General features: G+C 35.0%; 2 protein-coding genes across 6 annotated transcripts in view; one reads left to right on the top strand and one right to left on the bottom strand.

Moving 5' to 3' along the window:
- The window catches only part of CCDC39 (coiled-coil domain 39 molecular ruler complex subunit), a 47,095-nt gene extending 26,540 nt beyond the window's left edge, over positions 1-20,555 (top strand). Inside the window, exons 14-20 of the mRNA XM_067738143.1 lie at positions 11,715-11,838; positions 16,037-16,196; positions 16,618-16,724; positions 17,408-17,548; positions 17,695-17,874; positions 18,012-18,097; positions 19,194-20,555. Of these exons, the coding sequence (XP_067594244.1) occupies positions 11,715-11,838; positions 16,037-16,196; positions 16,618-16,724; positions 17,408-17,548; positions 17,695-17,874; positions 18,012-18,097; positions 19,194-19,347 (952 nt within the window). The 3' untranslated portion in view covers positions 19,348-20,555. The remainder of the gene's footprint in view (positions 1-11,714; positions 11,839-16,036; positions 16,197-16,617; positions 16,725-17,407; positions 17,549-17,694; positions 17,875-18,011; positions 18,098-19,193) is intronic.
- TTC14 (tetratricopeptide repeat domain 14) overlaps positions 1-25,102 on the bottom strand; it is a 32,996-nt gene that overhangs the window by 397 nt on the left and 7,497 nt on the right. For 2 of the 5 annotated variants that reach the window (XM_067738138.1, XM_067738141.1), the window contains 2 exons: positions 24,700-24,809; positions 22,580-23,880 (listed from right to left, as the gene is read on the bottom strand). In XM_067738138.1, the coding sequence (XP_067594239.1) occupies positions 22,962-23,880; positions 24,700-24,809 (1,029 nt within the window). In that variant the 3' untranslated portion in view covers positions 22,580-22,961. Of the gene's footprint in view, positions 1-22,579; positions 23,881-24,691; positions 24,810-25,102 lie in introns of those variants that run through there. The other 3 variants (XM_067738142.1, XM_067738139.1, XR_010943575.1) reach the window with 3 other exon arrangements.

Genomic DNA, 25,102 nt, shown 5'->3' with positions numbered 1-25,102 from the left:
ATATAATACATAGGCCATATTTTAGCTACAAAGCTATGCTTTTCCCTCTCTTTCCTTAGGCTAACTCCTCATTCTTTAGAGTTATCCTTTTACCTTAAGATCATTAATCTCCTTGGAACTGATTTTTGTGTATGGTTTGTGGTAAGGGTCCAATAACATGCTTTCCCTTATGGATACCCGACAGCTGCATTTATTGAAGCAATTTTCCCCTAGAGATTTCGCATTTCTTTTATAAGATTTATTCCTGGATACATGCTATTTTTTCTTAATGTTACTATCAGTGTTATCTCCTTTTAAAGCATTTCATTTTTGGTTTGTTGCTGGTGTATAGAAATGCAGTTGATTTCTGTATATTAAGTATTCAGCAGCCTTGCTTAAATTTTTATTAATTCTAACAATTGATCTGTAGATTCTACTTTCTAGGTATTTCACTGACATCATTTGCAAATAACAGTTTTGTGTCTTCCTTTTCAATCTTTATAACTTTTCTTGTTTTTACTTTATTGTCCTTGTTATCTAACCTCCAGTTCAATGCTGAATAGCAGTGGTGATTGCAGGTACCCTTGTCTTGCAGGTGGTTGATCTTAAAGGGAAAGTTTTAACTGTTTTATCTTTAAGTATCAAGTTTACTATAGTGTTTTTTTGAGATTCTCTTTATAATATTAAGTGAGTTCCCATCTATTTTCATCCTTTGCTAAGAGGTTGTTTTAATTTGTTTAATCAGGAATGAATGTTGACTATTATATGCTTTTTTTGTACTCACTGATATGATGTAGCTTCTTCAGTCTGTTAATATAATTGAATATATTGATGCTTTTTCAAAGTTAAAACAAACTTACATTCCTGTAATAAATACAGCTATTTGTTACATATTACATTTTGTATGTATCTAGATTTGGTTTGCTAATATTTTAATACAATTTTTGCATCTATGCTTATAATTCTCTTTTTCTCTCCTGCCCTTGTCAAATTATCAGGTTATTAAGGTTACATCTACTTTTATAAAATGATCTTTGTGCTTCTTATTTTTCTACACTCTGCATAAGCTTGTAAAAGAGCAGAATTATATCTTTCTTGAATTTTCAAATACCTCACCAGTAAAGCCATTGGACATCTGGAGTTTTTTGAGGGGGATTTTCAACTGTTGGTTTAATCAATTTATTGGTTATAGGACAATGAAGATCTTGTATTTTTTTCTTGAATCTATTTTAGTAAGTTATATATTTTTCCTAGGAAAAAATTTCCATTTCTTCTAAATTTTCAAAGTTATTACCATAAAGTTGTTCACAATATCATTTTATTATATGTTTAATAGCTGCAGTGCTTGTAGCTTTTCATTCCTGATATTGGTTATTGTGACTTCTCTTTTTTGGGTGGGATAAGTCCTGCCAGTAGTTAATGAATTTTATTACTTTTTGAAAAGAATAAACTCTTGCTGATTTTTTTCTATTGTGAATTCATTTTCTATTTTATTAATTGCTGCTCTCACATTTACTATTTCTTTCTTCTATTTTTGTGGATTTATTTTTATGTTCTTTTCCTAACTTCTTGAGATAAGATGCTTAGCTAATTAGTTTTCAACTTTGAAGGCTAAAGCAATTCCCTGAAGTATTACCTAGCTGTATCCCACACAATTCTCTGTAACGGCCAGATAGTAAATATTATAGGTTTTGCTGGCCATACAGTCTCTGTTGCAACAACTTGACTCTGCCACTATGGAGTGTAAGCAGCCCTAGACAATATGCAAATAAATGAGTGTGGCTGTGTTCCACTTTATGGACACCGAAATTTGAATTTCATAGAATTTTCATATTTCATGAAATAGAAACTTTCTCTTGATTTTTCAACCATTGTACATTAAAAAATGTAAAAGCCATTCTTTGCTCATGGGCTGTACAAAAACAAGTAGCAGGTATAGGATGGTTTGCTGACCTTGGCTTTTTATCTCTAAGTGGTACCATTCCACTGTATGTGTCTACCCTAATTTATATATATATTTACCTGTTGATGAATATTTCAGTTGTTTCCAGTTTGGGGCTATTACAGATAAAGCTGCTATGAACACATGTGTTCTTGGTATGGACATATGCTTTCTTTTCTCTTGAGTAGATACCTAGAAGTGGAATAGCTGGATCATATGGTAGGTATTCTCTTTGTCTTTCTGTTCTTTCATTGGTTTTACTGAATTTCCCTTTTTTCCTCTTTGTTTGTAGTATGTATATTCTAATTTAAATTATTTTGTTTATTTTTAAATTCAAAAGAAATTCTAATCTTCCTATCTCTCTGAATACTGAAGATTAGTTACTATTATTTTTTCCTTCCTAAAATAGTTACAACTTTTAGCGTGTTTTACTGCTGTATTTCCTTTCTCCATCTTTCATTTATTATTGAAATCACAGATTATAGTTTCGGGTTGTTATTTGTTTTTAATATTATGTCTCTAGTTTGAAAAGAACTCTTTCTTATAACTTGCATTAAACTGTACAGCCAATTGCCAGCAATAATTTCAACCTAGCTTCATGTTTTACTTGTTTCTTGGTTTAATATTCTTTCATGTATCTTTTGTTATTCTATTTCCTTGGATTCTTATTTCATTTCTCTGGAATATGTTTTGAAACTTTTTCTCAAGAACTGATGTTTTCTGAAATTTTCGAGTCCTTGTATGCTTAAAACATATTTATTCTTCCCCATGTTTGAATTACAGTCGAAGTTTGAAAGTGTTTCATATTCTTCCAGATTAAAGTGTTGTTTATGGGAGATCTGGTTCCAGATAGGGAACCTGGTTTTTGTGTTCTTTCTGGAAGCTTTGGGACAATGTTTTTATTTGGGGGATTTCAGAACTTTCATGGGTGCGTCTGGGTGTTTTATCCTTTTTCATTTTTCTTGTTTGACCCTTAGTGAGCTCCTTCAATTATTTCATTCAAGTCTTTCTTCATATCAGGAAAATATTTTTCTGTTAGTTTTTCAATTTTTTTTCTCACAACACTCTCTCCATCTGTTGCTTATTTTTAGTGGATGCTTAGTCTTCCAGATTTCTTAACTTTTCTCTCATTTTAATTTTTTATTCTTTTTATTCCACTTTTTAAGATATTCCCTCTCGCCCCATTACAATCCTTTCTGTCTTCTCCCCATCCCCTGCCCCTCTGTCTTTCTCCTCTCTCTATATCATTGATTCAGTCTTTCGACCTGCTTCGTTTCCGACCTGGGCCAGTTCACCCTTCCTTAGGCAACCTGGTGGTCCCCCTCTCCCGGGAGGTCACCATGTTGAGGCCCAACTTAGTGCGGACACCCAATTGGCATAGCACACTACAGTACAGAGCTCGTGGGCTCAAGAGATCCTCCTGCCTTAGCCTCCTGAGTGGCTGTCACTACAGGCGTGTGCCCACCATGCCCAGTATTATTTACTACTTTTAAATTAAAAAGTGGAGATTATTTGAGAGAACTCTTATTCTATCATTGGTTCTTTCTTTTCATAGCAGCCCATTCTTGTTTTACGGGCATTTTTGGATGTAATATCCTTTCATGTTTTAGAAGATACTAATTAGAATACTTTGAAGGTTTTTTTCTATCCCATACATTATCTTTGTTTCTCCTAGGGTCTATTCTGTCTTTGCTCATTTTGTTCTTTTCATTCATACCATTAGCTTTTCATAAATGCTGATAATCTTTGGCTCTCTGTTATATTTATTAACAAATGCTTAATTAATAATCATGGTGATTGGTATAGCTGGCTGGTATGGGTTTCTTCTGCAATTAGGTAGATTGCTTTTTCTAACAGGTCTCTCCCCTAACTGGGAGGGCTGACTGTAAGCTCTGGGCTAGTCTGTCCTGTAAGGAGCATAAGGGGTTTATTTTGGGCAACGAAAGGTTTCATTTCTGGCTGGCACTGCCTTTCTCTTTTATTAACCTCCATTGTTGTGGAAGCCTGGAATTACTTCATGCTCTTTTTTGCTTTTCTCTCCAGCTTCAACATACAATGTTAGGAACTCTGGTAATTTTGAGGGTTATCACTGGAGCATAAATAATTCCTGCCAACATTTCTATGCACTTTGAGGGGTTGAGGAGAGTGGCCCAGATGTTCTATAGGCAATCCTTTTATTAATTACCTTGACAGTAGCCTCAGAGATCACTCTTGCTCTTTTTATTTCTTATTACTGAGTTTGGATTTTCTCCAGACTTCTTTGGTGAAAAATGGCTCTTATTACTATATAATCTTCTGAATCTCCATTTTTTTTCATCCTGTCAATCATATCCCATTTGTTTTCCATTTTTCATGAATTCATGAAAAAATTTTCTTTCTTTTCCCAGAGCTGTGGTGGGTTTTTTGGTTTATTTTTCTTTTAATCTTTTCCATTTTAGGAAGGAAGAGAGAGATTCTTGTGCTCAGTCTACCATCTTAAGCTAGAAGGCCAACAAGACTTGTCTTTTAAAATCACATAAAGGACGAGTAAATATTTTCTGATGAAACAATAATAATACTTAAAAATAAGCAAAGCTGTAACTTCTGATACTTAATATATTTTACCATAAACTTTCTTTAGGAGTAGGAACCTGGTATGTTGAAGATTTCTTTTCACCATGATTGGAAGGCTTATTTTCATGAAGTTGTAGCAGGCAAACAAGTCACTGTCCATGTTGCTGTGCATATATTAACATTCTTAGTATTATTATTATATAAGTTAAAAAATAGTTTAAAAATATAAATTTACTGGAATAGAAGGAAAAAAGTAACAAGCAGATTTAAAAATCAAAATCTTAGGAGACAGTTCTCCAAAGGTTTCTCATATTTCTGCATGCCTTGCAAGGAGAGGCACTGGCTTTCCTGTTCTGGAAAGACAAAGGAGCAAGGTAAAAACCTACAAGACCAAATAAATGAAGATGAAATAGGCAACCTACCTGAAAAAGAATTCAGAGTAATGATAGTAAAGATTATCCAAAATCTCGGAAACAGAATGGAGAAAATACAAGAAGCATTTAACAAGGATCTAGAAGAACTAAAGAGCAAACAGTGGCAAACAACACAATTACTGAAATTAAAAATACTCTAGAAGGAAACAATAGCAGAATAACTGAGGCAGAAGAATGGATAAGTGACCTGGAAGATAAAATGGTGGAAATAATTGCCAGGGAGCAGAATAAAAAAAAAAGAATGAAAAGAATTGAGGACAGTCTCAGAGACCTCTGGGACACCATTAAATGCACCAACATTCGAATTATAGGGGTCCCACAAGAAGAAGAGGAAAAGAAAGGGTCTGAGAAAAAATTTGAAGAGATTATAGTTGAAAACTTCCCTAACATGGGAAAGAAAATAGTCAATCAAGTCCAGGAGGCACAGAGAGTACCATACAGGATAAACCCAAAGAGAAACACACCAAGACACATGTTAATCAAACTATCAAAAATTAAATACAAACTATTAAAAGCAGCAAGTGAGGGCTTCCCTGGTGGTGCAGTGGTTGAGAGTCCGCCTGCCAATGCAGGGGACACGGGTTCGTGCCCCGGTCCAGGGAGATTCCACATGCCGCGGAGTGGCGAGGACCGTGAGCCATGGCAGTTGAGCCTGCACGTCTGGAGCCTGTGCTCCGCAACAGGAGAGGCCACAACAGTGAGAGGCCCACATACCGCAAAAAAAAAAAAAAAAAAAAAAAAGGCAGCAAGGGAAAAGCAACAAATAACATACACGGGAGTCCCCATAAGGTTAACAGCTGTTCTTTCAGCAGAAGCTCCACAAGCCAGAAGAAGTGGGAGGACATATTTAAAGTGATGAAAGGGAAAAACCTACAACCAAGATTACTCTACCCAGCAAGGATCTCATTCAGATTCGAAGGAGAAATTAAAACCTTTACAGATAAGCAAAGTTTAACAGAATTAAGCACCACCAAACCAGCTTTACAACAAATGTTACAGGAACTTCTCTAGGCAGGAAACACAAGAGAAGGAAAAGATCTACAAAAACAAATCCCAAACAATTAAGAAAATGGTAATAGGAACATACATATCAATAATTACCTTAAAGGTAAATGGATTAAATGCTCCAACCAAAAGACACAGAATGACTGAATGGATACAGAAACAAGACTCATACATATGCTGTCTACAAGAGACCCACTTCAGACCTAGGGACACATACAGAGTGAAAGGGGATGGAAAAAGTTATTCCATGCAAATGGAAATCAAAAGAAAGCTGGAGTAGCAATTCTCATATCAGACAAAGTAGACTTTAAAATAAAGACTACTAGAAGAGACAAGGAAGGACACTACATAATGATTAAGGGATCAATCCAAGAAGAAGATATAACAATTGTAAATATTTATGCACCCAACATAGGAGCACCTCAATACATAAGGCAAATGCTAACAGCCATAAAAGGGGAAATCGACAGTAACATAAAAACAGTAGGGGACTTTAACACCTCACTTTCACCGATGGACAGATCATCCAAAAGAAAATAAAGAAAGAAACCCAAGCTTTAAATGACACATTAAACAAGATGGACTTAATTGGTATTGATCGGGCATTCCATCCAAAAACAAAAGAATACACTTTCTTCTCAAGTGCTCATGGAACATTCTCCAGGATAGACCATATCTTGGGTCACAAAATCAAGCGTTGGTAAATTTAAGAAGATTGAAATTCAATCAAGTATCTTTTCTGACCACAACACTATGAGTCTAGATATCAATTACAGGAAAAAAAATCTGTAAAAAACACAAACACATGGAGGCTAAACAATACACTACTAAATAACCAAGAGATCACTGAAGAAATCAAATAAGAAATCAAAAAATACCTAGAAACAAATGACAATGAAAACACAATGACCCAAAACCTATGGGATGCAGCAAAAGCAGTTCTAAGAGGGAACTTTATAGCAACACAATCCTACCTCAAGAAACAAGAAACATCTTGAATAAACAATCTAACCTTACATCTAAAGCAATTAGAGAAAGAAGAACAAAAAAACCCAAAGTTAGCAGAAGGAAAGAAATCATAAAGATCACATCAGAAGTAAATGAAAAGGAAATAAAGGAAACGATAGCAAAGATCAATAAAACTAAAAGCTAGTTCTTTGAGAAGATTAAATTGATAAACCATTAGGCAGACTCATCAAGAAAAAAAGGGAGAAGACTGAAATCAATAGAATTAGATATGAAAAAGGTGAAGTAACAACTGACACTGCAGAAATACAAGGGATCATGAGAGATTACTACAAGCAACTATATGCCAATAAAATGGACAAGCTGGAAGAAATGGACAAATTCTTAGAAAAGCACAACCTTCTGAGACTGAACCAGGAAGAAATAGAAAATATAAACAGACCAATCACAAGCACTGAAATTGAAACTGTGATTAAAACTCTTCCAACAAACAAAAGCCCAGGACCAGATGGCTTCACAGGCAAATTCTATCAAACATTTAAAGAAGAGCTAACACCTATCCTTCTCAAACTCTTCCAAAATATAGCAGAGGGAGGAACACTCCCAAACTCATTCTACAAGGCCACCATCACCCTGATACCAAAACCAAAGATGTCACAAAGAAAGAAAACTACAGGGCTTCCCTGGTGGCGCAGTGGTTGAGAGTCCGCCTGCCGATGCAGGGTCACGGGTTCGTGCCCTGTCCGGGGAGGATCCCATATGCCACGGAGTGGCTAGGCCCATGAGCCATGGCCGCTGAGCCTGCATGTCAGGAGCCTGTGCTCTGCAACGGGAGGGGCCACAGCAGTGAGAGGCCCGCGTACTGCAAAAAAAAAAACAAAAAAAAACTACAGGCCAGTGTCTCTGATGAACATAGATGCAAAAATCCTCAACAAAATACTAGCAAACAGAATCCAACAGCACACTAAAAGCATCATACACCATGATCAAGTGGGGTTTATCCCAGGAATGCAAGGATTCTTCAATATATGCAAATCAATCAATGTGATACACCATATTAACAAACTGAAGGATAAAAACCATTATGATAATCTCAATAGATGCAGAAAAAGCTTTCGACAAAATTCAACACCCATTTATGATAAAAAATTCTCCAGAAAGTAGGCATAGAGGGAACCTACCTCAACATAATAAAGGCCATATATGACAAACCCACAGCCAACATCGTTCTCAATGGTGAAAAACTGAAACCATTTCGTCTAAGATCAGGAACAAGACAAGGTTGCCCACTCTCACCACTATTATTCAACATGGTTTTGGAAGTTTTAGCCACAGCAATCAGAGAAGAAAAAGAAATAAAAGGAATCCAAATCAGAAAAGAAGTAAAGCTGTCACTGTTTGCAGATGAAATGATACTATACATAGAGAATCCTAAAGATGCTACCAGAAAACTACTAGAGCTAATCAATGAATTTGGTAGAGTACCAGGATACAAAATTAACACACAGAAATCTCTTGCATTCCTATACACTAATGATGAAAAATCTGAAAGAGAAATTAAGGAAACACTCCCATTTATCACTGCAACAATAAGAATAAAATACCTAGGAATAAAGCTACCTAAGGAGACAAAAGACCTGTATGCAGAAAACTGTAAGACAATGATGAAAGAAATTAGAGATGATCAAACACATGGAGAGATGTACCATGTTCTTGGATTGGAAGAATCAACATTGTGAAAATGACTATACTACCCAAAGCAATCTACAGATTTAATGCAGTCCCTATCAAACTACCAATGGCATTTTTCACAGAACTAGAACAAAAAAATTGCAGAAAAGATCCTGAATAGCCAAAGCAATCTTGAGAAAGAAAAACGGAGCTGGAGGAATCAGGCTCCCTGACTTCAGACTATACTACAAAGCTACAGTAATCAAGACAGTATGGTACTGGTACAAAAACAGAAATATAGATCAATGGAACAGGATAGAAAGCCCAGAGATAAAACCAGGCACATATGGTCACCTTTTCTTTGATAAAAGAGGCAAGACTATACAATGGAGAAAGACAGCCTTTTCAATAAGTGGTCCTGGGAAAACTGGACAGCTACAGGTAAAAGAATGAAATTAGAACACTTCCTAACACCATACAAAGAAATAAACTCAAAATGGATTCAAGTCCTAAATGTGAAGCCAGACACTATAAAACTATGAGAGGAAAACATAGGCTGAACACTCTATGAATAAATCACAGCAAGATCCTTTGTGACCCACCTCCTAGAGAAATGGAAATAAAAAAAAAAATAAATGGGACCTAATGAAACTTAAAATCTTTTGCACAGCAAAGGAAACCATAAAAAAGATGAAAAGACAACCCTCAGAATGGGAGAAAATATTTGCAAACGAAGCAACCGACAAAGGATTAATCTCCAAAATATACAAGCAGCTCATGCAGCTCCATATCAAAAAAACAAACAACCCAATCCAAAAATGGGCAGAAGACCTAAATAGACATTTCTCCAAAGAAGATATACAGATTGCCAACAAACACAGGAAAAGATGCTCAACATCACTAATCATTAGGGAAATGATTAGTGATGTTGAGCAAATCAAACAAAACTACAATGAGGTATCACCTCACACCAGTCAGAATGGCCATAATCAAAAATTTACAAACAATAAATGCTGAAGAGGGTGTGGAGAAAAGGGAACCCTCTTGCACTGTTGGTGGGAATGTAAATTGGTACAGCCACTATGGAGAACAGTATGGAGGTTCCTTAAAAAACTAAAAACAGAACTACCATATGACCTAGCAATCCCACTACTGGGCATATACCCTGAGAAAACAATAATTCAAAAAGAGTCAGGTACCACAATGTTCTTTGCAGCACTATTTATAATAGCGAGGACATGGAAGCAACTTAAGTGTCCATCGACAGGTGAATGGATATAGAAGATGTGGAACATATATACAATGGAATATTACTCAGCCATAAAGAGCAATGAAATTGAGGTATTTTTAGTGAGGTGGACCTAGAGTCTGTCATGCAGTGAAGTAAGTCAGAAAGAGAAGAACAAATACCATGTGCTAACACATATATATGGAATCTAAAAAAAAAAATGGTTCTGATGAACCTAGGGGCAGGAAAGGAATAAAGACACAGACATAGAGAATGGACTTGAGGACACGGGGGCTGGTGAAGGGTAAGCTGGGATAAAGTGAGACAGTAGCGTTGAGATATATACACTACCAAATGTAAAATAGAGAGCTAGTAGGAAGCAGCTGCATAGCACAGGGAGATCAGCTCCGTGCTTTGCGACCACCTAGAGGGGTGGGATAAGGAGGATGAGAGGGAGACGCAAGAGGGAGGGGAAATGGGGATATATGTATGCATATAGATGATTCATTTTGTTATACAGCAGAAACTAACACAACATTGTAAAGCAATTATATTCCAATAAAGATGTTAAAAAATTTTTTTTGGTAAAAAAGAAAATTTATCATCTTAACCATTTAAAAATGTACAGTTAGTAGTGTTAGTATTTTCACATTTTTGAGCAATAGATCTGCAGAACTTTTTCATCTTATAAAACAAACTATCTTTTAAAACTTTTTGGTAAAAAACACATAAAATTTACCATCTTAACAATTTTACAATGTACAGTTAGTAGTGTTATATATTTTCACATTGTTGAGCAACAGATATCCAGAACTTTTTCATCTTGTAAAACTGAAACTCTATACCCATTAAATATTACCTTCCCATTTCCCCCTTCCCCCAGCCCTTAGTAGCCACTATTCTTTCTGTATGAATTTGACTACTTTAGATACCTCACATAAGTGGAATCATGTAGTATTTCTTTTTGTGACTGGTTTATTTCATTTAGCATAATGTCCTCAAGGTTCACCATGTAGCATGTGACAGAATTTCCTCTTTAAGGCTGAATAATATTCCATTTTATGTATCTTATTCATTTGTCCATGGGCATTTGGCTTGCTTCCGCATCTTGGCTTTTGTGAATAATATACGAACATTGGTGTGCAGATATCTCTTTGAGAACCTGCTTTAAATTCTTTAGGATATATACCCAGAAGTGGGATTGCTGGATCATATGGCTCTTCTAAGTTTTTGAGGAACTGCCATGCTTTCCATAGCATTTGCACCATTTTACTGTCCCACTAATAGTGCTTAAAGGTTCTGTTTCTCCACTTCCTCACTAATACTATGTTGGGGTTTTTTTTTTTTTTTTTCTTTTTGATAGTAGCCATTCTTATGGGTGTGAGGTGACATCTCATTGTGGTTTTGATTTGCACTGGACCATCTTTTAAAAGATGTTTGGATAGTGAGCAGCCTTGGGAGCTAGAGATAGTATCTCCCTCTGCAGCAAAGGTTAGGTATGTTTGCTTACTTTCCATTATAAAATATTTGGATTAACTAAGCTTGAGGTTCTTCAGTTGTGACATAAACCTGCTGTATGTGCAGCATCCATTTGAGCTCCTCCTCACCTGCATGGCACTTTGGGAGTGAGGGGAACTAATGCAAATAGGAAGCTCATGCTACTTGGTGTGCCATCAGTGATAAAGGCCTTTTCCTCTGACCCAGAAATCTTGTGTTTTTTTGCCAGCATCCATGAAACTGTGGCAGGCTAACTTGTTAGCTTTCAAATTGGGTGAAATCTGAGACCCTTCACACTGAATTATAAAATTGCAATGTGAGAATATATTTAAACTGTTTGAGTTCAGTAGTAACAGAAAACTGTCTTCTGTAAGAACAGTAGTCCTTTAAAAGTATATTGTTTTTCAGTGTTTAATTTTTCTTTTCTTTTTCATACTAGTGCTGAGTTTCATGAGCGGCTAAGTAAAATTGATAAGCTGAAGAATAGATATGAAATTCTTACTGTTGTTATGCTGCCTCCTGAGGGAGAAGAGGAGAAAACGCAGGCCTATTACGTAATAAAGGTAATCTGAATGGATTTACAGTTGTGATACAATGAAGTATTCATTCTTTCTTAGCTCTTTGTTAAAAACCAAAATGGCAAATTTATTTTTGCCATGAAATTTCAAATTTCATAGCACTCCAGTAGCTATTACACTTAATTAGGTCATAAAACATGAGTTGCTAGATGGAGGTACTGAAGCATTATTAGTTTTATACACGAGGTCAAAGAGAGGTCTGGACCACTCTGACACTGTTTTTTTGCTATCATTTGTGTCATGTCTTTTTCCCTCATTTATTCAAGGTTCATAATCTCTTTTACTCTAAGACCCACTGTCACTCTGGGTGTCCTTAACATGTTGTGACAACCTGTTTAAAACCTCAGGCTCAAAGCTTTACTTCACTGTAGTCATGCACTCATGTGACCACAGCCTAGACTTTATTGTTACCTAGAGCTACACCACCTCTGAATCTTACACTCCAGTTTATCATTGCTGTCCTGGTATGGCAGATAGCTACAGAGGAAGAGGGCTGTTCCTTTGCTTTCGTTTTAGGTGGGAGACAGATCAGGTGAATCTACTGTTTTTTTCTGATGTTTTGAGAGTTGTCTGCCATCTCGTGATTATCTGTACCTTGTAACCCTAAAGGGAAATTTAGAAGTGATCAGGAGTTGGATGCAGTTTCCTTCCTGACTACTGCTATATTCATCTTTCCCTTGTAGAAAATACCCTGAACAGGTGTGATTTCCTTTGCAGAGAGGTCTGGGAAGTTACTCTAAACAGTTCAAAGAAGGAATGGAGATTGTAACTTTAGGTCATTTTTCCTGTATCATACATGGATAGGAGTGGGAAAGAGATCTCCAATTCACATCTTTAGAGGATGGCCCTTGTGGATGCACCCTCCATTTGGACTTCTACTTAATCTTCTAAGTTTCCTTCTGTAGCCCTTCTTTAAGGCTGCCCCTAACCTACTACACTGTGTGATATGTCTGCCACTTTGCCTCAGGAAATTCCACCCAACCTATATGAGAAATGAGTCCCAGCTCTCAAACCCTTCTTATAACTCATCAGTCTTTAGTACGTGAGGCTTCTGCCCACTATTAACAGGACTTTCCTCCTCTCAGGTTTTGAAGGTTCCCAGGGGGTGAATTGTAGGCTCTAGTCTGTTAAATGATGGGAAGTAGATAGATGTTGCAATTCCAGCTAAGTTTCTCTACCAACAAGGGCTTTGATGAGTTACATAAAAGCACTGGTGTTAGAGTGCTTTTGTCCATGCCTTGGTTCTATCACTGATTAGGTAGGTGACCTTGAATAAGTTATTTAACCATTTGGGGTCTTAGTTTACTCACTTAAAAAATTAGGGTAATATTGTTACTTTTGTTTTAAGAAGTAAATATATGTAAAGCCCTTAAACAGTGTCTGGAACAAAATGAGCTCTCAGTGAATATTAGCTATCCTTACTGTTATTGCTGTTATGATGATGATGATGAAGTATACACTTCTCAGGAAAACAGGCAAATTTTATGAGGAAGAGTATTCCTTCTGTGCCACTATAGTGAATATGTGAAATTAATCAAGGCTATCAGTTGCCCTTAATTTCCTGATGTCATACTTCACTTTCCTCCAGGGTCCATAGCTTGCCACACAGTTATTCACACTTTTTGTTGTCAGCATATTTAAATGTTTTACTCATAACACTTCACATGTGCCAGATGTGTAAAATGGAAACTTTTCTTTATAACTAAAGTCAATCTGGCTTATGTTGAGAAAAATTATCCATGGTCTGAAAATGGGCAAAAGCAATCAGTAGGTGTACAATGATGCCACTGCATGGTGACACCAAAGACCTGGCATTTTCTAGTGGGCCCTCCAGGGATTATCTGATTCTACAGGAGTGCACACCTCTGACTGATTTTCTATTTACCACTGTTTAGAAGTCTAAGGTATTTATGGAATTAGATCAGGATTTTGTATAAATGAACAAATTCAACTCATTTATTTGACAAACAAACTGACCTTGGAGTAGGGAAGTAAATGACTTAATGTTACTCAGCTTACTAGTAGGAAATCCACAACTAAAATCTAGCTGTTTTGATTCATTCTAGCTCTTTCTCCCTACACTATATTTTGAATGAAATGTTTGCTAATTCTAGACTCAGCCTGAAAGAATTAGATGTAATTTACCTAAGAACGTTATTTTCTTTGCTAAGCTTAATTTTTTATTATGTACTATTTGCTATAAAAATGTGTAACATATCTTGAAGCATAATAAAAAAAATAACTGAAAATGTTAAGAATTAAAACATTACCAAAAAAAATTCCAGTGACCACATTCTGGTTTAAATATAGATACTTGGGATTGAATAAATTTACCAATGAAATTATTAGTTGATTTTGACTAAAAATGGGTTTTGGCACTTTATTTTTTAAAATTTTATTGAAGTATAGTTGATTTACAATGTTGTGTTAATTTCTTCTGTATAGCAAAGTGATTCAGCTATATATATATATATTTTTTTTTCAAATATTCTTTCCCATTATGGTTTATCACAGGATATTGAATATAGTTCCCTGTGTTATACAGTAGGACTTTGTTTATCCATCCTATATGTAATAGTTTGCATCTGCTAATCCCAAACTCCCACTCCTTCCGTCCCCCACTCCCCTCCCCCTTGGCAACCACAAGTCTGTTCTCTGTATCTGTGAGTCTGTTTCTGTTTCATAGATATGCTCATCTGTGTCATATTTTAGATTCCACATATATGTGATATGATATTTAGCTTTCTCTTTCTGACTTACTTCACTTAGTATGATAATCTCTAGGTCCATCCACGTTGTTGCAAATTGCTTTATTCTCTTTTATGGCTGAGTAATATTCCATTGTATACATGTACCACACCTTCTTTATCCTTTCATCTGCTGATGGACACTTAGGTTGTTTCCATGTCTTGGCTATTGTGAATACTGCTGCTATGAACATAGGGGTGCATGTATCTTTTTGAATTATAGTTTTGTCTGGGTATATGCCCAGGAGTGGGATTGCTGGATCATATGGTAGCTCTATTTTTAGTTTTTTAAGGAACCTCCATACTGGTCTCCATAGTGGCTGTACCAATTTACATTACCAGCAAGTGTAGGAGAGTTCCCTTTTCTTCAAACCCCCTCTAGCATTTGTTATTTTTAGACTTTTTTGATGATGGCCATTCTGACTGGTGTGAGGTGGTACCTCACTGTAGTTCTGATTTGCATTTCTCTAATGATTAGCGATGCTGAGCATCTTTTCATGGGGGCACTTTTAAATATATATGCATGCTATCCCTCTCAACCCTTAATTGCAGTTCTTTGGAACTGTTTGGGTACAACTCTAGAAGGCTTAGCCCAGTGACAGTTAAGCTGGAAAAAGTCACTGAGTATGTTCACTCACTGAGGAATTTTTGGTTTTCAGCAATTTACAGACTTCATTTTTCTAGCCATATTTATCACAGTTATCTAATTAAAACTTTTAAAAATGTGATTATACATAAAATTTGCTGTTTTAATAATTTTTAAGTGTACAGTTCAGTGGTACTAAGTATATTCATATTGTTGTGCAGTCAACACAAGAGCCATCCCCAGAACTTTTTTTATCTTTCAAAACTGAAACTGTACCCATTAAACAATAACTCCCCATTTCTCCCTCTCCAAAACTCCTGGCAACCACCAACCTACTTTGTTTTTGTGAATCTGACTACTCTAGGTACCTCATATAAGTAGGATCATGCAGTATTTTTCCTTTAAAAAAATGTGACACTTTATGGGTATACTTTGTTCACCTCTTTTACCACTAAGACTTAAAATGAGAAAGTGTGCCAAGCCGCTTTCAGGTGAGAAACATACATTCTTTTTATTTAATATCTAGTTTGAAACCGCTTCTAGCTAACCTTATTTCTCTTCTCAGTAAAGTTTATACCTGCCTAACTTTTCGTTCATTTTTGTTGGAGAGTTTTCATCTAAGCTTTGGTTGGTTACTACACTGCCATCATGCTTTTGTAGCCTATGTGCTATATTTGGAAGGCCTTGAGGATTTGGTCTTTTACTTTAAATCAGGTGCAAGAAATAAATGCTTGGTGCTGCATGTAGGCCCCACGGCAAATTGGTATTGTTGTGAGTTAACTATTTCCTGCCCTGAAAACAGACATTCTCCCCCATGATACTTTTAACCAATCTATTCCATTTTTCATAGGCTGCTCAAGAAAAAGAAGAACTTCAAAGGGAAGGTGACAGTTTGGATGCTAAGATCAACAAAGCTGAAAAAGAAATCTATGCTCTAGGAAACACCTTGCAAGTGCTGAACAGCTGCAACAACAATTACAAACAATCTTTTAAGAAAGTGACTCCATCTAGTATGTGGGAATTATTAAAACTTTAAAAATATACATGCAATGAAAGCTGTAGAATTATTTACCTTAAAAAGAGGAACACTATGAGACAAGGAAAACAAAAGTGTATCATGTTTGATTCAGCTGGAAAAACTAATCCCCCTCCTTTAAAATAAGTGCTAAGGTGTTATTTCCATTATTACTTCTAGTGATATGGCATATCACTTCTCTAGGGAATTAATTTCAAATCTGAAGAGAATAGTATATTGGCTGCTCTATGCTGACAAAATAAAAATAGTTATTTCATGTCCTGTTTTTCAACAACTAGACATAAGGAATTTAACCTTTCATAAAAAAAAGTTAAAAGTTTAACTTATGTAAGACTTTAAGCTTGCTTTCTACACAGCATGTTAAAAATTTAGAGCAAAAATTCTTTAAATTCTAGGTGCTGAGTATGAGGTAAAAATTCAACTAGAAGAACAAAAGAGAGCTGTTGATGAAAAACACAGATACAAACAAAGACAAATCAGAGAACTACAGGAAGATATCCAGGTAAATTCTACAGGCTTTAGTAATAAGACCTTAGTAAAAGTTAACTATCATTATTCTTTCTTGTTATCTTGTACAAAGACAATTTTTTAGAGAATTAGATAGTGAGAGATGTCTCATTTAAATGAGAAAAAAAATAAGTGATCAAAGTATTAACTAAATTAGTTAAAATCCCAGTGCTAAAGTGTAGGTTAGACTCCTGACAATTACTTGTTGATTAGCTGATGAATCAGAGCTAGCTAATTATGATCTATCCACTAACCTTTTATTTAATGAACTTTATTTCACTTAAATCCTTTAATATCACCTTAAAGATTGTTCCTTAAAAGTCTGAAAGATAAGAAAACAACGTGCTTGGTAATAAGCAGGCTCTATAAACATTTAGATTTTTTTTTGACTAATAAAGTTGAAGGAACAGGTGATATGAATTAGGAATCTTTGAAAATTGTATGCTTTCAACAGTCATTGTTTGAATTGTTTATTTTTCTCCCAAATACCATAAAAATACTTTCCAGTGTAATTATATATAAAACTTAATCCATAAAGCCATTATACTTATTATCTACCAACAGAATGTACATTGTACACAAAAATAAATGAATCGAAATTAAATGAATACTTGGCAAGTTATAAAAGTTATTTCTGATCCTAACCAATAAGTATGTTAATACCTTTATTTTCTGCAGAGCATGGAAAATACTTTAGCAGTTATAGAACATTTAACAAATAATGTCAAAGAAAAAATATCAGAGAAGCAAGCTTACACACTTCAACTAAGGAAAGAAACTGAGGAGCAGAAGCCAAAATTAGAGAGAGTAACTAAACAGGTATTGATAACTTTTAAAAACTGACCTGTCATATTTATATTTTTTTGGAGTTCCAAATGGTAACCCCAAATCCTCCTTCACCCATTAAAAAATATTAAGTTCTAGAAAACAGGTTTAAATAATAACTGACTACTGTTGACCAACAGTGTGCAAAACTCATCAAGGAAATCCGTCTTTTGAAAGACACGAAAGATGAAACACTAGAAGAACAAGACATCAAACTTCGTGAAGTGAAACAGCTTCACAAGATCATTGATGAAATGTTAGTTGATATCACAGAAGAAAATGCTGAGATTGGTATTATCCTTCAAACATACTTTCAACAGGTAATAAGAGTATCTTCTAGTTAAATATATTTCTTAAACATTTCACAAAAAAATTTATGGTATTCATCATAAAGTGAAGTCTAATGAAAAATATTCTAAAATGCAGTGGTACTGACTGCTATTGACTATCCTTCCAGAGTGGTTTAGCACTACCTACGGCTAGTACTAAAGGGAGTCGTCACAGTTCTAGATCTCCTTCCCAGACTTCACTGGTATCAGCAAGGTAAGTGGAAGGAGAAAACACCGTCTCCTTACTTACTTACCTACAACTCTCACAGCTTCCATCCTAAGTGAACTCAGCTACTTCCACATGCTACAGCTATGGCATGTGTCAGTGTCATATACACAGAAAACAGCCAGCAGGGCAGGACTCTTTCCTTCTGACTTCTGGTGTTATTTTCATTTTGGCATAAGTGCTTTGTGACTAGCAGCTATCTCAGTAGGATAAAGCAGGGTGAGATTTTGGAGGGCACATTTAGCATGGTCATCCCTGAGTATGGGGAGAATTTATTAAACCATAAAAGGGCAACTTGGTTGTACAGACTTATTATTAAAATCCATTGTAAAATCTTCAGGAGTCAGAATTTTATTTATGCTGCTTAATTTTGCTAAAAAGGAAATTATTCTTTACTTCTGCAGTTTAGTTTTATACAGAATTCTATCATCAAGTAGACATTTTGTCAACACAGCAGCCATATTACTTTTCATTACTCTGCGAAGAGATGTCATGAAAGGATTTCCTAAGACAGTGCTTAAGTAAAACAAAACAAAAACACTTTCTATGTAAACACGGTGAGCAGCCACTTGAACATCCCAGTACTTTCATAAAAATATATATTTAAAAATCTTAGTATTTACAGTTGTATGGATAGTTACTACCACTTTATCCTGTCAATAGGCCCTTCACTTTCTTTTTGGTTTAAATTATATAACCTATCATATTAATTACTCTTGCCAGCACCCAACTTCCCATGCCTGTTTTTGTTACCTTTTGTTTAATGATTTTTGCAAACTTTTAATACCTAATGATTTTATCTCTAAATTGGTTATAGTTGAAAACATTTTTCATGTATCAATAGAAATATATTTGTTGAACTATTTTTCTACTGGTTTGAAACTTTATCAGCTTTTCCTTTCTAAACTAATTTCTTGATATTACTAATGGTGATGCTTTTAAAATTATTAGCACAAATAATAGTATATCTTTTTTGATCTCTTTAATTACTTGTGGGATTATGGCATCTTTTGCCATTAATGAGGGGGTCTCTACTAAAATAAAAACTTTGAATTAAGTTACAGTAATTCTGGTTTTATTCTAGGTCATCTAAGAGTACAAGTACTTCTGCTTCTCAGACTTCAATTAAAGTATTAGAGCTGAACTTCCCAGCCTCTTCACTAACTGGCAGCACTTCTAGACCACCTAGTGCTAGCAGTGGCTCCAGTAATGGTAAAAGCAAAAAGAGCAGCAAATAAACATTTTAATCTCTCTTTTGAACAAATTGTAAACACAAAACCAAAAATCTCATAATTTAAAAATAGTATATCCCACTCTATGCTTTTGGGTGCCTTATACTGATATACAGGCCTACTGAAATAGTGTTAGAAATACAATATGACCAAACAAAAGTTTTATCCAGTGGAAAATATAAAAACTGTTAAAAAAAAAGTCAAGCTATTTGGGTCCAAATAAGCCAAAGAAATGTTTAATTTTCTTAGCTTTTTGCCTACTATTTTTTTTCACATAGAAGGAAAGCAGTAAGAACAGATTCTTAACAAGGATATGTGTTATACAAGCATAGGGTTATGATATTTTCCACTGTTATTTTGTTTGTTATATCTCTTTTACCCTGGAAGATCCTGAATTTAGGTTTTATTAAAAGAAACATACTTCCCAGACTTTGGGGGAAGAAAACTGTTAGCTTCTTCCTTTAGTATAATTAAAAAATTTTTAGTCAAAAAATGGCATTACCTCTCCCCTCCCCCCACCAAGAAAACAACTGATAGGAAAGAGAACCACTGTATCAATAAAAGTGCAGCTTAAATTTCTAGGAAGTAGTCCATTCTGATCTTGAAAGAAGTCAAACACATTAAAGATTTTGCTCTCAAGATACAACCAAGAATGTGTTTTCAAGATTTCCTTGATTTAATAAACAATTTAAAGAAAGCTAAGCGTAATTAGATTTGCAATAGGAATTCCATAAATTTGCAGTGAAGGTAGACTACCAGATTAAGAATGTTATTTCAGTCAATACTTTATCATAACATGTGCCCAACAGTTTGAACTCCTGAAGTATGACTATGATGTTATAAAACTGGTTTTCAAATAAATTTATCAGGATCTATGAACCTAAATGAGTATTGTCTCCTTCAAACCTTGGAAAAAAATATTTGTTATACAGACAATTGTCATTGTTTAGAACTGTCACTTGCAATTCCTTCTGAAAGGCAGTAGTGGTTTCTCCTGATCACTAGAATATTTTATTATCATTTTTAGTAATAGCCAGCAAAAGGCATAGCCAAGTCCAATGAATAAGATGGGTAAAAAGCTGAATATTGTTTCATAAAACACTGTTCTGCTAAGTGAGATTTATAAGATCTAAAAACTGATTGATCTTATGGTCACTTCAAATGTTCAGAGTTCTTATTCTCTGCCCTTTTTTACTTTGTAAATTACTTGGAAGTTGAAATATTAAACACTGTATTCTATGAAGGCAGGAATTGTATCTTACTAGTTCTCTGACCTTGGGAAAGTTACTTTATGCTTTTTTCCTCATTTGTAATATAAAGACAGTAAGAGTTATCTATATCAAAAGTTTATTGAAATAATCAGATAATATATACAAAGTGCACAGGGCCTGATACATCGGAATTGCACAGTAACTTCTACCTATTATTGAGTCACCAACCAAAGCCTAGCACAGTATTTGTGGAATGGTTAGGTTCTCAAGCCAGCATGCAAGTCTACATTTAACTCTTAAATAAAGTAATAGTTCCAAGTTCAGTGTAATAATGTTAAATGGTGAAACAAGGGATCAACCCTATTATCTCCAAATCTAGAGTTATCCTAACATTCACCTGCTGTGTTAGAAAGTCATCTACTTATGCAAACCAAGATACTGCCTGGGTACGTACAAACTATAGACATATAATGTTCAGGGAAAAAAAGTGCTGAAGATACCACTAGGGATTCTTCACAAGTAAATCTCCAATAATATATTTTTTTTCTGTGATGGGTTTCCTGAATATATCCTTATAAATTGTCTTATATAATCTGCTTAATATATCCCAGGAAAGAAGCTTTGGGGAAAATGGAATTTCTAAATTCAGGCAGGCTGTTGTATAAGATACTAACCTAATTTTTTGTAACTGAATGTAACATTAAGCCATAAAAACGCTTTGGAAAATGACAATGCTGGTTGATAGTGATGCTCAAAGAGATTTTATTAAATAAAGTGTGTGTAAAATCCTGAAGCTGTGCTAGCAATTCCTAAAGGTCAAGGCGTAGTATGTCAAAAGAGTTTCCACTCTAAAAACACCACTATGTAGGATTACATAGGGATGATACCAGAACTATTAATACACAGAAAGAACTAGGGACTCTTTTCAGATAAATTTCTTGGTGCAAAGACTAATGCCCAAGTGACTGACTGATTTCTACTGCCATTACCTATTGTTTTTGACCAGAGTTTCTTTTTCTGTTCCATTGCAAAACAAATTTTAGCTTTTTCATTAGGCTCCCATCACTGAAGTCTGAAGGTCACAAATAGTACACATCCAGTTATACTAACTTTTGGTATTTTACTGTTGGCAGAAACTCCAAGACAGAACAAGGACTGTCTTCTTCCTCTATCATTCTCTGTCACTTAGACCTTTGTAGATGGATACTCACTACCCTCCAACCCACCCATCCAGTGTCATCATGAGTTGGAAAGATTCTAAAGCCCATTATAAACACCTATGACTTCTATTTATATCTATCTCTATCCCTATTTATACTGTTTTCAATAATTCGAGGAGGATCCTTATGATCCAAGTCCATTCCTTCTTCAGCTCTAGTTGCTGAAATTTATTCTAAGCCCAGGCTCTGTCAGCCTCGTCATTTATTCAGACTCTAAGAAAGGAGGTATCAGAGGAGAGGTGTTAAGGAAGAAAAGCAGAAATGCAGGCCAGCTCTAGGCTATTCAGAAACAGGCCCAGTGCCTTCCCAACTGGACATTTGCAATACTAGGACAGTTTCCTAACTTCCTTTCCCGTAGTGGAAGACCAGATTTATAGTGTGTTTCACTTGCCACTGCTGTTTTTGCTAAAAGAACTCTTTCCTACTCTGATCTATTTTTGCCTGGAATGTAGTCTCTTAAGGTCTTGCCAATATTTAAAGAAATTTCTTAGTGCTATATTGCTAGCAAGAAGGGGGGAGAAAACGAGAAGTAAGTAAAATGGGCCCCTAGTCAACTTTCATGGCTTTATTCCTAAGGTACCTGTTAAACAGCTGATACATAAACCATTTTAATTAAATCAGGGTTTAGAGGTCAATTAGACAAGACAGATAATCTACCATTTTAAGATAAAAGTTATGCAAAAAACTTAATATTTAAAAATGAATATAAAATGGTACTTATGAAACATTCAAATATATTTGTTTCAAAAGTCAAGAGCTTTTAATTTAACAGAGGAGAGAATGAAATAAGTTTTCATAAAAACGATCCAAGTGTTCACTGCACAAATTTAATATTCTCTCAAACAGCAGGATAAGGTGGACCCAAGAAATTCTCACACACCATAATACAATGAAGAAACAATACTTTGAGAGTGTTATCTTCAGGTGAAGAAGTTTAAATCATCAGAGTAAGAAATAACTGTACATAAACATACACAAGAAAAGCCTGAAAAAAATCAAGCTATGAAAAGGGGACCTACAACTGAAACAAATACTTTGAGGATCGCTATAAAAAGCACTTGATTTCTGTAGTCTCTACAAATAAAATAACTGCAGGAGCAGATATTTCTGCACTGGACTGTTATTACTAAAAGACCAAAACCTTTTATTAAAAGCCTTTAGTGTTAATGGTGCTGATCCCCTTGGCATATTAATTTTTTGGCTTATTTCCTTTTTCTTTCTCAAATGCAGCTATCTGATTAAATATATTGAGTAAATTTTGAGGTAAATTTTTTTTAACTCCACTTTCTGAATGCTCTTTGCTACTCAGTCCCTCTTCTGGAACCTCTGTTTTAATATCCTCCTCATAATTACCCTCTCTTTCATATTCTCCTTGATTTTTATTTAATTGATATCTTTGCTCACGTCTACTGAAATCACGTGATCCAGAATAAGTGTATTTTTTATATTTTTCAACTGACTTCCAAGAGTAGTCTGAGCTTGCTGGTGAAGTGGAATATCTCATGGGACCTGGCTCCCACCTTCTATAATGTTCTTTTCTTCCTTCTGTATCTTTCTCAAATTTTCTATAACCATAAATTTTTATCTTGTCCTCTGAATTCCTATAGAAGGAATCTGAGGAATCTCTTCTACTGGAAAAATGTCTTTCTGATTTATGTGGCTTTTCTGTTTTGCTACTACCTGTCTGAGTTTTATAGCTATTATAAAAATCTCTTGGATCTTCAGACCTACCTCCAAAATCATCCGGAATTTCAACTGAAGATGAAGAAAGAGGGCATCTATCTTTTTCTTTTACCTGTTTCTTTTGATATGGTAACCTATCCTGCTTTTCCAGTAGTTTTTCCACTTCTTGTTTTTGGTTAAGAAAAGATGCTGAAGTATTGGCTGGAACTGGGAAGCACTCATCTTTCTTATTCTGATCTACCTGATTTGAGGATGCCTTAGCTGAATGCCTTTTGGAACTTCGAGAAGACTCTGAGCGATTCCTCTTATGTTTCTTATGCCTTTTGTGACCAGAAGAGGAAGAGGATGAAGAAGAAGAAACTGATTCATCAGCAGAAGAAACACTTGAAGAGGAAGAAGTTGATTTTCTTCTTTTTTTCTTTAGCCTAAAAAAATGTAGTTAACTCATCAGATATGTTGAGTATAAAAGTGTTTAATTATCCATAAAGATTTTAGTTCTATTTTATTCTAAAGATTTTCATAAAAGTTGTGGCTTAGATAAGGAATTATAATAATAATCCTAGCTACCACAAGATCCAATTTTACCATGTCATGACTTTTGGAAAAAAATACTTGTGTAGACAGTTGTCACTGTAAGCAAATCCATCATTTCTGAAAGACACAGTGACATTTCCCATATTACCTTAAAAATTTAAGACCATATGAATACATAAAGGAGAGAATTGAGGTTTTATATTTGGCTACCTCTAGTTAATAGTTTTTCCACCTCAGTACTATTAACATTTTTGGCCAAATAATTCTTTGCTGGGAGGGTAGGGTGGTGGTGGGGGAATCCTACATCATTGTAGAAAGTTTAGCAGCATCCCTGACCTCTATCCTCTAGATGCCAACAGTACTCTACCAGTTATGACAACCAAAAATGTCCTCTGGGGGACAAAACCGCTCCCAGTTGAAAATTACTGCTCTAGTTCTAAAAAATTTCTCCCTAAAATACAGATAATTAAAATGACTTACATATTTTAATTCTAAGATTAAATTTTTCTTTTTTTTTTGCAGAATTCTAGCCTTCCATTCCACTTTGCTTTATCTCTTTTATAGAAAAATTTATGGTATACATACTTGCTAAGAATCATTGATTACAACTTGAAACACTTTTATGTTTTACTTACTTTACCTCCCATATGGCACTTTGGTTCAACTCAGTACTTGCTTTAAGTTTAAGAATACTGAATATCATAGTTTACCTTTTCTCCTCTTTTAAAAGCTTACGTAACTTTTCTGCACTTGTTTCTATTTTCCTTGTTTTCTGCTTTTCTTCCTTTTCAGCTTGTTTTTCTCTTAATTCCAAAGATTTCTTTTACAACCCAGATATCGGAAAAAACCACACGTTAAAAATAGCAGAACATATAAAACCCAGTTTTCAAAAGACCAACCCCCCAACCAGAAACCAAATGTGGTATACCCAAATCACCATATATCCAGCATTAAACAAATATTTTTAACATATAAAAATTAATCACACAGGTGTTTGGCATTAATCATTGGAACAGCCAGAACAGTATTGAGGACCAATTGCAGTTGGTATTCCATGAAAAAAGGGGAAGCCATTGCATCGAAACCCATGACCCAGAGTGCAAGAAAGGGAAA

The sequence above is a fragment of the Pseudorca crassidens genome, chromosome 5 (assembly GCF_039906515.1).
Source record: "Pseudorca crassidens isolate mPseCra1 chromosome 5, mPseCra1.hap1, whole genome shotgun sequence".
NCBI classification, from domain to species: Eukaryota; Metazoa; Chordata; class Mammalia; order Artiodactyla; family Delphinidae; genus Pseudorca; species Pseudorca crassidens.
The sequence above is the reverse complement of the archived record's forward strand: the minus strand, read 5'-3'. Positions and strand labels throughout refer to the sequence as shown.